General features: G+C 41.8%; 1 protein-coding gene across 1 annotated transcript in view; it reads right to left on the minus strand.

Moving 5' to 3' along the window:
- Positions 1-2,007: 2,007 nt before the first annotated feature.
- LOC122792730 overlaps positions 2,008-12,374 on the minus strand; it is a 1,288,351-nt gene continuing 1,277,984 nt past the window's right edge. Inside the window, exons 11-12 of the mRNA XM_044060312.1 lie at positions 11,327-11,426; positions 2,008-2,022 (exon numbers count right to left, since the gene is read on the minus strand). Of these exons, the coding sequence (XP_043916247.1) occupies positions 2,008-2,022; positions 11,327-11,426 (115 nt within the window). The remainder of the gene's footprint in view (positions 2,023-11,326; positions 11,427-12,374) is intronic.

Below are 12,374 nucleotides of genomic sequence, written 5' to 3' on the forward strand. Positions count from 1 at the left end.
TTGTGCCCACTGAATAGCGTACAGCACATTTATCCCACTCCACAAAGGGGGAGCCACCACTGATCCCGAGAACTATCGCCGTATTAGCCAGACGAGCCTGGTCTGCAAGGCCTTGGAACTTATCATCATGGAACTCAAACAAAGACATTGGTAACCTCCAAACTCTGGATCCCAACCAGTTCGGGTTTGTGAAAGGCAGATCATGCCTCCTGAACCTGATCGACTTCTTTGAGGCAGTCACCAAAGCCATAGATGAGGGTAAGGTGGTTCGCACAGCCTATCTTGACCTCGCCAAGGCTTTCGACACCATCCCCCATTCTGGAATTATAGCTAAACTCACTAAACTAGGTATAAATCCTTACGTAACAAGATGGGCTGCCAACTGGCTCACTGACAGAACCCACACTGTAAAAGTTGCACACTCCAAATCTGCCCTCAAACCAGTGACAAGTGGAGTACCACAGGGTTCAGTCCTGGGACCTCTCCTGTTTGGCATCTACTTCTCTGAAGTACAGGCTAACACAGAAGGCCTCTGGCTAACGAAGTTTGCAGATGACTACAAACTAGGAACCATAGTCGAGTCCCCAAATGATGTGGAAATGCTACAGAAGGGCCTCACTGAGACAGATGCCTGGTGTCAGAGCCATGGCCTCAAGCTCAATGCCAAAAAGTGCATTGTCATTCCCTTTGGTAAAAACTTTGTACCCATGAACTACATAGACAGTAGTCTACTTAACACCGAATGTGTGTTAAGAGACCTTGGGACCCAGGTGGACAGTAGTCTGTCGTTTGACAGTCACATCGCCACAGTAGTCAGGAAGTTCTTCTACGTGGCACACCTCATCATAAAAGGGTTCTCATCCAGGAAAAAAAAGATCATTGTTCCCCTCTACTCAACACTCATTAGACCCATTACAGAGTACAATGCCCCTTTTGGAATGTACCTCACAAGACATCTGCAGCAGCTGGAAAGGCTACAGAAGTACCTCACAAAGAGGATTACTGGCCTCAAACAGATGCCCTACACTGACCGTCTCAAAGAACTCCAGCTTTACTCCGTAGCATATCGCCTACTCCGATGTGATCTCTGCCTAACATATAAAGCTATGTGAAACCCAGAGCTGTTGGACATGCTACACCTAAAGAAATCCCAATTCCTCCGAGCTACACAGTCTAGGGATCTAAACCATGTCAGCACAATAAACAGGACATGCTGGAGGGATAGATTCCTGTCCCAGAGACTTCCCATACTCTGGAACAGGCTACCCATCTATGTCAAGCAAAGTTCTTCATTAGCACTCTTCAAGAAAAATCTTGATGAGTGGATGGGAAATAGGAAATACACCCCAGGGATCACTTCTGTGTCTCTGCTTGACAGTGGCACAGGAAAACAACTTTCTTAGGTGGCGTAAGCCAGGGAACCTTGTTGGCTAGGCTTACATAGGCCCTCAGGACGATAGCCTAATACCTACCTATGAAAATAGCACTGCTGCCTGCATGTGCTCGTAATTTACATACACGTGCCTACACTTGAAAATGCTTCTTAAAGTTACAACACATGCTCTGTTCTATAGGGTCCAAGTTAATAAATGGAACAAGTAGAATCTATGCACTGGTACCTACACATAAAGAACATCTAATAATGTTTAGCTAGATAACTTATCATAACTTTTTTCATAGCTTTTTTTTTCCTGATATTAACCTGGTAACAGAGAATAACAGTGGATAAAAACTTGTGTGGATCATACTGTATATGGTTTGTATTTTTATTTTCTTGATGCGAGTGACTACTAAATAAATTACAGTGAAATGGATAGATGAAAATAATGTATGGACGACTGAAAACTCATAGAAAAAGATATATAGTACTAAAAACAAACGATCCTGCGTTTATTTTACTTAAGTGTAAATACAAGTTAACTAAGACAACGGTTCAATATAATACTGGTTATTTATTAGAAAAAAAGATATGCAATCACCATAACGTTCCATCTGTGTTGTCCATTTTCATTCTTCCTCTTCCTATGTGAGAAAAGATAAAATATAAAACAGTACATATACAGATAGTGAGACTGTCTCTGGAACTCAGCAAAGGGGTGACAATATAGGCCTATTCGCTCTTTTAGGAGTCCAAAGGTAGGGGGTGGAGGGTGGGTTGTTGAAGAATGAAAATGAACACCACAGATGGAACGTTATAGTGCGTACATAACTTCTTTATCTAATGTTGTCAATTTTCATTCTATCCTCAACCTGTGACAGAGTTCCTAGCTAGCCTAAATCCTGGGTGGACTCAAGAAAAATGCCCCTTAGCACCACTGAACCAAATGATGCTCATCTCCTGGAGATCAAATCCACTATGTAGTCGGTAACAAAGGTATGCATCTGCACATATATCATCCATGGACACTCTAGCTTGAAATACTGATGAAGTCACCATGCCTCTAGTTAAATGGGCTCGCAATGGTTTTGGTAAAGCAATGCCCTGTTTCTTATAAATGAAATGGAATCTGTGATCCATTTAGTCAATGTTACTTTGGTCACTGGTTTGCCCAACCTTACTTCTGAAAAGGAAACAAAGAGTTGGTCGGATTTCCTGAAATTTTTTTGTCCTGTGAAAGTAAAAACATAACTGTCTGTGAATATCTAATAAATGTAGTAAGTATTCGCTTTTATTGGAAAATTTAAGAAAGAATGCTGGTAAACTCACGGACTGGTTGATATTGATGTCCGATACTATTTTAGGTAGAAAAGATGGGGTAGTATGTAATGCAAGCCTATCTTTATGAAAGATCAAATATGGTTGTTGTGACAATAAGCCTTACATTTCTGAAATTCTTCTTGCAGAGGTTATGGCTACTAAAAATATAGTTCTCCAAGAACGGAACTTGTGTTGACATTTAGCTGCTGGTTCAAAAGGAGGTTGTATAATTGTTTGCAGCACCAGATTCAGGTCCCACAGGGGAGTAGGGTCTTTATAAGGGGGTTTTAGTAAGAGGGCTCCTTTCAGAAAGGCTTTACAGAGCTTGTGTGAAGCAACTGGAGAACCTCGAAAACAAATATGAAAATTGGAAATTGCTGGCAATTAACTGTACCTTGACTGTTGCAGAAGCTGCTCCTTCATTAAACAATTGGGCTAAAAATTCAGGGATACTATGGATTGGGGCTGAAAAGGGAATCAGATCATTTTGCAACACCCAGTAGATATTTTTGTTCCATTTAATGGAATACAGTTTACATATAGATGACTTATAAGAAGATAAAAGTATGTGACGGACTGGAGAAGAGAGCTTAGGTTGTCTGGCTATCAACAGAATTGGAGAATCAAAGTAGTTAGCCTGAAGTTTGGAATGTTCACATGAATCACACCTGTTGGGTGAGACAGAAGGTCTGGAGCTGGATCCAGGATCCATGGCTGTTGAAGTAAGAGAGGCCAAAGGAAGCAAAACTAAACCTGTTGAGGCCAATACAGCGCAATGAAGATTAATTTGCTGTTCAACCTGTTTGCTTTCTGCAGAAATTTCAAGATTAAAGGAGTTCGGGGAAAGGCATAAAAGAGACGGGGGGGGGGGGGAGCAAGTCTGAAGAAGAGCATCCATCTGTGATTCTTTTCATGGGGGGGGGTCAGGGCAAAATAACTGCTGCATTTCTTGTTTAAGGGAGAGGGGAAAAGATCGCAGCAAGGCTGGCCCCATTTGTGGAATATCCTTTCCCCCACTATCTGATTGATGGACCACTTGTAAGGCATAAGCATTCATCTACTTAATTTGTCTGTTATCACACTGGACTTCCGAGATTGTGTATTGCCACTAGAAAGCAGCTGGATGAGATCGCCCATTGCCACACTCTGAGCATTTCTCAACACAAGGGTAGGACATGGTCCCTCTTGTTTGCTGATGAACCAAACTACTGACATGTTATCTGTCTGTACTGTAATCTTCCCTAAGGGGAGAGCATCCTGGAAAGCCTGCAATGCTAAAGGCACTGCTTTCATGTCTAGGACACTGATATGCAAGTTGGACTCTTTGGGCAACCATGTGCCTTGGACTGTATTCCCCAGAAAATGCCCCCCTACACCCACACTAACTGGGAAGCATCCATGGTCACTGTGGCCACAGGCTGAGGGGGAATAAACAGACAGCTCTGTTGAATCTGCTCGGATTGAACCCACGAGAGGTCTCTTTTGCATAGGTTGGAGATTCTTATATGGGTTAACACTGGTTGGTGGAGAATAGACCATTTAGCTGAAAACAGCCACTGAAAGATTCTCATGTGAAACCTGGCCAGCGGAACCAGAGTTATTGCCACCGCCAGAGCCTGACTATGCAGAGATGTTGTATTGCAAATTATCTTCCTGACTTGTGATCTCATAGTTTCTACTATGGAAGAAAGAAAAGTAGCTATTGATTCTTTTGTCTTGAGAATTGCACTTATGAATTCTAAACATTGCATCAGTTCTAGAAGGGATTTCTCATAATTTACAGTTATCCCTAGACTGGAACACATCTGGAGAATACTGACTCTTTGTTGTAGTCGTTAATGTCTGGTTGGAGCGGATATGAGCCATTCGTCCAAATATAAAAACACCCGGAATCCTTTCAGCCTCAGGTGAGTTGCTACTACTGCCATGCATTTGGTGAACACTCTGGGGGCTGTAGTGAGACCAAAGGGCAGAGCTCTGAACTGATGAGTGGCTCCCAGCCAGAAGCATGGGTACCTTCTGGATCACCTATCTTTGTGTGATACTATGCATCTTGAAGGTCTATACAGCACATCCAGTTGTCCTTTTTCAAAAATGGAAGAATGGACTGAACTGTGACCATCTGGTACTTGCTGCATCAAACTGATTGGTTTAGCTTGCTGAGATCCAAAACTGGCCTGCAGTCTCCTGTCTTTTTTGGCATTAAAAGAACCTTGAGCAAGTTCCGAATCCTCTCTGGTCTGGGGGTCCTCTTGCATGACTTTTTCTAGCTTTGTACCTGAATAGCTGCTTGTTCCCTCTGACTGGGTGGAACACTGGCGATTTTTTCGAACTGGGGAGGTGGAAGGGAGAAGGGCACAATGCATCCTCTGGAAATGATCCTCTGCACCCATGTAACTGATGTTATTGTTAGCCAGGCTCTCTGGTGCACAGAGAGTTGACACCTGACTGATCACAGAGTAGCACAATCGGGCCTCCATTCAGGAGAGCTGAAAGGGTCTTCCAAAGACAGTATCTCTAGATCCTTGGTTTTGTGGGCCTCCTCTGTTGCGAGGGTGTCATCTACTATATGAGTTTTCCCTTCTGTGTCTAGAACTACCTTCACATCTATCTTGGTATGGCCCTTGAGATTTTTTGAACCACATCTTTCCACTACTACTCCTCTAATTCCTGGAAAATGATCTACGAGGAGTAGAAAAACATATGCTCATGGCAGACAGGGTCTTTCTATCTTTCTCACACCTGGATAAGGTATTTCTTACTGTTGGGCCAAACAAAGAAGAGCCATCAAAGGAAGCACTACCAAACGACTTGAAAGGCTCCACAAAATCACATAAGCGCATTCAGGTATGCCACCTGATAGAAATGCATGATCTGCTGCTCAGGTCATTCCTTCGGCTACATGAGAGATGAGCTCCACTGACAAGTTTGAGATAGACTGTAGGGTGGCCAACTGAGAAGAAACTGATGCTTGCACTTCTTCAGATACAGATCCTGACAGGGTATCTGAAAGTTTCTTTATCAGATCCCTTTGCAATCTCGTAAAATGTGCTAGACAGTTCAAAGACCTAAGTGTGAAGGTCGATGAAGCATAAACATGCTTTCCAAACCTATCCATCATCCGTGACTCCTTGATAGGCAGATGCATAGAAGAACTTTCCTTGGTTAGTTCTTTTTTGTTGGGAGCCGCCATGACCATGGCATCTACCAGTACGGTACACCTTTAGTCCAAAATGGCTTATCATCTGGGGTTGTAATAATTTTATCTGGTCTCCACGGAATTAGTTTGATGGTGTGGGAGGCCTTCCATGCACGCTGAGAGATCAATTCCAGAAGCTAGTTGGTAAGCAGAGTCATCCAGGAGGTAGGAGGATGAGTACCAAAAGCCACCAGGTACACAGACTCCTCGAAGGATTGCTGGGCTTCCAGTTACCTGTCTGCATCAGGATTTCTAAGAAGTCTACAAAAGAAACATCAGGAGGAGGACCTTGGTGCCCCTTCTCCCTCACAGAAGTCCGTGCCTTTGGTGATGGATTCCTCAGTGGAATCCAGGTGCTTCCTCTGCACATCTTCTTCTTAGGGATCTCCACAGTGGGATGTTCTGAGGAAGTATCAGAAGAGGCTGTGATACCCTGCTGGGAATTCTGGGGGTTTGGAACATGCTGTCCCTGTGAAAGACCAGTGTGAGAAGTTGTATGCAGGGATGTCAGAAGTGAAGGTTGCAGATCTGAGGGGGAACGTACTGTTTGAGGTGCTGAAGCAGACATGGCTCTCTCCAAAGCCTCAAAGGCTGATTGCCCCCAAGAGGAAAAGGGCTCCAGATCTGAGAGGGCATGCCTCTGGATCTAGTCCCTCCCTGCCCAGAAGACAATCCTCCCAAGGCTGAAGCTGGGGCCGAGCTGATCTGAGCCGTAGAGACGGCTCCGACCGTCTCGGAGTCGAGGCCAACTCCGTGGAGCCAACAAGGCCGCTATGGCTCAGAGAGGTCTCCGGCTCCAACTGAGCTTTAGAACTCAGAGCAAACATCAGATCAGAGGAGGGGAAAGTTCACAGATCCAAAGCAGACAGCATCGGACGGTTCAGATCCAATGACTCTGACACTCTGTGGGAAACCACAGGAGGAGGTAGTGGTGGGGTAGCAGAAACACAGAACTCCTGACCTGAAGGGGAATGAGCAGAGGGAACTCCTGACATGCCCTGTTCCCAGAATATCTTCTTCACTAGTCTTTCCACATATTCTTCAGTGAAGCTCCTAGAAGAGAGAGTGGACACAGCTTGAGGGTGACTTCGGTCTCTCCAAAAATGGCGAAAGGACTCTGAATGGGACTGCATCAACTGAAAGGGAACACTGAGCTCTCAGAGGGTATTGTGGGGCTGGAGATAATGTTTCCATCGGACGCAAGATTATCAGCTCCAAGGAGTCATATTTCTTAAAGCATGTACGATCCAAGGAAAACAGACAGATCCAATTTTTTGGCTTTCGGATATGACAAAGGAGTCAGATCTGATATCAAACTTTTTTGCAGTCAGGTCCGACAGATAGGCTGGAACTGAAGCGGTCCTTTATTTGACACTCTCGAAGAAGAAGATGATGTAGGACTAGCATGCCAGATTTGCCCTTTTTTAAAATTTTCTATATGAGAAGCACCAGAAATTGTCTCATCAAAGAAGGAAGGCAATAAACCTTTGTGTATTAATTTAATTTTTGTTCAGCCTAGGACTTGTGCTTAAATGAGTGACAAATTGCACAGTCCTCCTGAAGATACAGAGAACCAAGACAATAAATGGTGCATAAAAATCACTAACTTGTATTTTGTGCCCACATTTGGCACATTTTTTTTAAGTCAGCTGGCTTATCATTATCTTTTTCAGCCATCGCTAGTATAAACAAAAAAAAAAAAAGGGGGGGGGGTTGTAAAGAGAGAAAAGAACTACAACTAGTTTTTTTTATGAAGGGAGAGTGAGAAATGAAGTTACCAACAATGGTAAGGAGGACTAAACACAAGGAATAATAATAAAAAAAAAGGATACTAACAATAGTATCACTAGGTAATTTTGTATGAAGAAACAGAAGGATTAAAAGTCAGTAAAAAAGGGTGATTCAAGGTAGAAGTCAGATAGTCGCTAGGTAAGGGTTACACAATTAAACAAATGAAGAAGCAGTTTAAATAATTCTTAGAACTTTTTGAAAAGAATATATAACACTTAACTGCCAGAGAGCTATTGGTGAACCACGTCTTCGTGAAAGTGGCAAACGAGATCTGAGGTAATCTGGGATTAATGCATTATGGGTAAGGGAGGAGCTTGACAGCTTTTTGATTGCCATGAGCTATTGCAACGGTCGAGTTGAATCAGAGGATCAGATCCAAACCCACAGGTTCAAGACAGAATGAAAACTTATATCAGATCAAGGAAATTTTATAATGGTTACTAAAGCAACAATCAAGGGCATTAGTATTGCAAAGTATGCATAATACAGCTGTTCTGTCCCAAACTAAACTTTTTTTTATTATATGCGTGGCAAAAAAAAATTACATTTTGTTCATTAATTCTCAAAATGAGAAAGTTTTACAGAAAACTATGCCAGTAATAGTCCCTGAATTTATCATGAGAAAATGTTGCACCAATTCGGAGATGCACACATTTATTTTCAGGAAGCCGAAATAAGCAGTAGTCTAGGGACATTCCTTTTCACAAAGGACTATAACACAGCAGCTAATGGATCATATGACTCACCAAATTCAAAGACTCTCTCTCTACTCTTCGGCTTACTAACAAACATCTACTTGCCTCTCTTTCATTTTTTACCCTTGTAAAGAACTACTGGTGAATACATAACTTATTTTTTCCAGGTGAACAATAACTCTTCAGTTTCTCTGTTACTACTTGCATTTATCTTTCTCCTCTTCAAGAAAATTAAATGAGTTAAATGACCTTACATGTTCATAGATACTGACTAGGCTTTTGCTCTAAAAGGATCTTTAGAAATCTAGCCATACATGCCCATGAAGCTTTTACCCCTTAAACTGTTAAGTACAAATAACCCAGAAACAAGCTGGACACTTCTATGTTGCCTCTAACTATGAGGGATAATGGTGGTAAATTGGGAATGAATTTGTAGCTACTCATCCATTATGTTTGAACAGTGTAAGAAAACAAATCATCAACAGAATGGTTTGCAGGGGCAGGTACATCTCACAGAGGATACCACCGCTGTGGAACAAACTTCCCATCCACATAAAACAAAGTTCATTCCTGTCTATTTTCAAGCACAACTTAGATCTATGGATGGGAAACAGACAATTCACCTCATGACTGTCCCCTGAACTACCAATGGACAAAGGCAGCTCCTAAATGCTTTATCCCATGTATGGGTCCCCTCAAATTATCTATGGTACGATCCCAGTTATTCTCACTAGGATAATATATAATTATTGACCATGGAATGAGTAAGGTCAATCTATAACCAAATGGGATAGGTTATTTCTAGCATAAAAGGGGAAATTTTCTAGGCTTTAAATGGCGTGCAAGAGCTGCTACTGTAGTACTTGTCTATAAACCTATAAAAGTACTTTGCTTTACATGGAGAGGAAGACTATTCCAAAGAAGTGATATTGTTTGTGATGTGTGCACACACACACATTTGTGTCTCATGATTGTTGCAAATGAGATTTAGATCTCTTGAGCAGGCGCTTATGCCCTCAATGGACTTGTGAAAGTGTAGTAAGTCCGACAGGATAGGGTCTGTTGAGGCTCTATAAGCAAGCAGAGATTGCCCTTCAGTAGCATGTATGACACAGGGAAGAGGGACAAGGCTTTGAGATGGTCCACAATGTTTTTATGATTTAGGTCTTCTATTTTCTGAAAGTGTTCTCAGCATTCAAGCTCTGTCAAATGCTTGGACAGGTACAACTGAAGGGGCATTATACTCAATGAATAGCCTGATAAATGTATAAAAGAGTGGAATAATCACATCCCAGGAAATGAACACCATATCTTTCTTTATAAGTTGTGCAACGATGATGTGCCTTCTTGGTTACATGATGACCAAAAGACAGTTGTCTACACAGATTCTCAGGTCCCCAACTACTAGATCAATTTTCAAAGGTGTGTTGCCAATGTAATAGTTACAAGGGACTTCTTGCTTGCTAAAGAATGCTATTAAACATTTGCTGGCATTTAGTTTTAGTCCATAATTTTGATAACCACCTATTGGATTAGGAAAGGCTCTCTTGGAGAAACTTGAAGTCCTCTGGGTAATTTATGATGGCACCAAGTGTACAATCATCTGTAGACTTGATCAGCCATAAACCCTGAACAGTAGCTCTGATTTTGAGAAGTAAATGCCAAAGAGTACTGGCTCAAGGACTGAATCTCTGGGATACACTATTAATCACAGATCTGGAGGAGGTACAGTAGCCCACCTTAACATCTGGATTCTATCTGTGAGCCAGTCTGCTATCCAGTAAATTACATAAGGCATACATTTAGCTGGAATAGTTTATCTACAATACCTGAATGCAGGTGGCGTTGAATGCTTTTGCAAGGCCTAGATACTATGTGTACTGACCTCTCCTCAACCACTGCTTCAGTAACCGCCTCAAAGAAGTCAATGAGGTAAGTGGGCAGGATGTGCCCTTAACAAATCTAACCTTCAAGATTTTTCCCTAGTGGGATGCAAGAATGCCGAAAAAATGTACGTTTTTAGTCTTCTTAGATAATAATCACTCGTGGTGATAAAAATCTAATTTCTCAGTACAATATAAATTTCCTTGAGGTGAAAGGATTCTTACCAGCAGCTGCTGAGCCATCATTTCCAAGCACATAGCCATGAAAGAAAATACTCTTCAGTTCTGCCAAATATTTCTTCACTTCTGATGCCATATGGTCATACCTTTCAATGTCCAGATTTTCACAGAATGTCCACTTTTTTGTCTGAAATTTGTGGTGTGATCCTCAACAAATTTGTGGTTTTCTGGCAAATCTGTGAAGACTGAAGTCACTAAGTAATAACATACATTTGCGTTTCAACCATCATATCAATCAGAAAATGTATGCTAACACAATTCCTGTTGTTCAAGCAACTTTCCAAGTTTATAAGAGTAATATTTAAAATATGTCAATATTTTGTGGGATTTGTCCCCCATTAGTTTAGGTTTTGTCCATATTTCTTGTGCTTAGAGGTATCCACGTGGTAGAAGGAAGACAAATGTAAATACATGTTTTCACTTCACCAGAAATATTTCCTCAATTCTGGCAAACATTTCTTCAGATATGACACCACACGTTGTTTGGGTGGCAACTGAAGATATGGTCCACTCACTATTAAGTTTACTCAAACAGAAAACAGAATTCCATAGAAAGAAAACACACCACATGGCATGCACCATTATGTAATTTGTTCATTAAAAGTATATATGCCCCATATTCTACAACCTCGCTGACATGTGCTCATGTGATGCTCACAAGCACACACATTCTCTCTCTCTCTCTCTCTAACCTACTGGCCTGTTATTTTTCCCGCCAAGCTTGGAAAACAAAAAAATACCTGCTTTCAATTTTCACCAAACTAAAAAGGGCAGGGGATGCAGGATGAGGGGCCAGGATAATTGTAAGAAAATTACCAACCCTGTTGTAAAGGGGCAATTTGTTGATGTTGCCTTCTTCCTTTTCAAGTCTGTTGCTTTCTTTGAAAAAGCTTCTCATTTCAAAGCTGATCGTTTTCAGTCTGCTTTTTGAAAAATACTAATTAGTACTGGCATAATTTTTTTCTATATTTCTGAACAAGAGTTAAGGAATATTTTTTGAACATTCTGCATAATTTTATCCTTTTCTTTCAACTTCTGAACAACTTTTAGAAATGGGTTGGTCTGAAAATGGAAAAGCTTATAAAGACGTACTTAATTACCTGGCTTTTTCATGCTAAGGATGAGTGCATTATGAGGTGCACATGCCCTTTTTGGTACAGAAACAAAAGCAGCGGCTCAAAAATAGAAGTTATGTTCTTACCATAACGTTCCATGTTAGTTGTCTTCTTCTCGCCTTCTTCTTGCTGAATGGGTTCGGAGCCGACCTCGGCTCCGACTCGGCCACTCTAAAAGCTCGAGAGTTGGTTCCACCGGCTCGAGGCTCCCCTTATATCCCACAATGCTAGGCGAGAGTTACCTCAGATCTCGTTTGTAAGCTAACCCCAGCTTATAAAAGTAACAGACTAACTGTAAAAAAGAGTCCACCTCTAACAACAGGAAGAAAGAAGGGTGACCTACATCCTGAACCAAGAAATATGCATAATAGCATATGTCTAAGAAAGAGGTGGTAGAAAGAGAGGTCACAATCACAACTCCTCTAGGTCTGTCCAGGCCAGGGGGAAGGAGGGTGGGACGCAAGAAGAAGGCGAGAAGAAGGCAACTAACATGGAACGTTATGGTAAGAACATAACTTCTATATGTTAAGTTGTCTATCTCGCCTTCATTCTTGCTGGATGGGACCGTCCCTAGCACCTTGTCCCGGTGGCCTAACAGAACAGACTCCTGAGAACAGTGGAACCAAAGTTAGCTCTATGCCTAGAAGCTAAATCCAACTTATAATGAGAAATGAAAGTGTGAGGAGTAGCCCAAGTAGCCGCTGCACAAATGGTGTCAATAGGCAGTCTGTCTTGGAAAGCTAAAGAAGTAGC

This window comes from Protopterus annectens, chromosome 2.part0 (assembly GCF_019279795.1).
Source record: "Protopterus annectens isolate FY-2018-M chromosome 2.part0, PAN1.0, whole genome shotgun sequence".
NCBI lineage: Eukaryota > Metazoa > Chordata > Ceratodontiformes > Protopteridae > Protopterus > Protopterus annectens.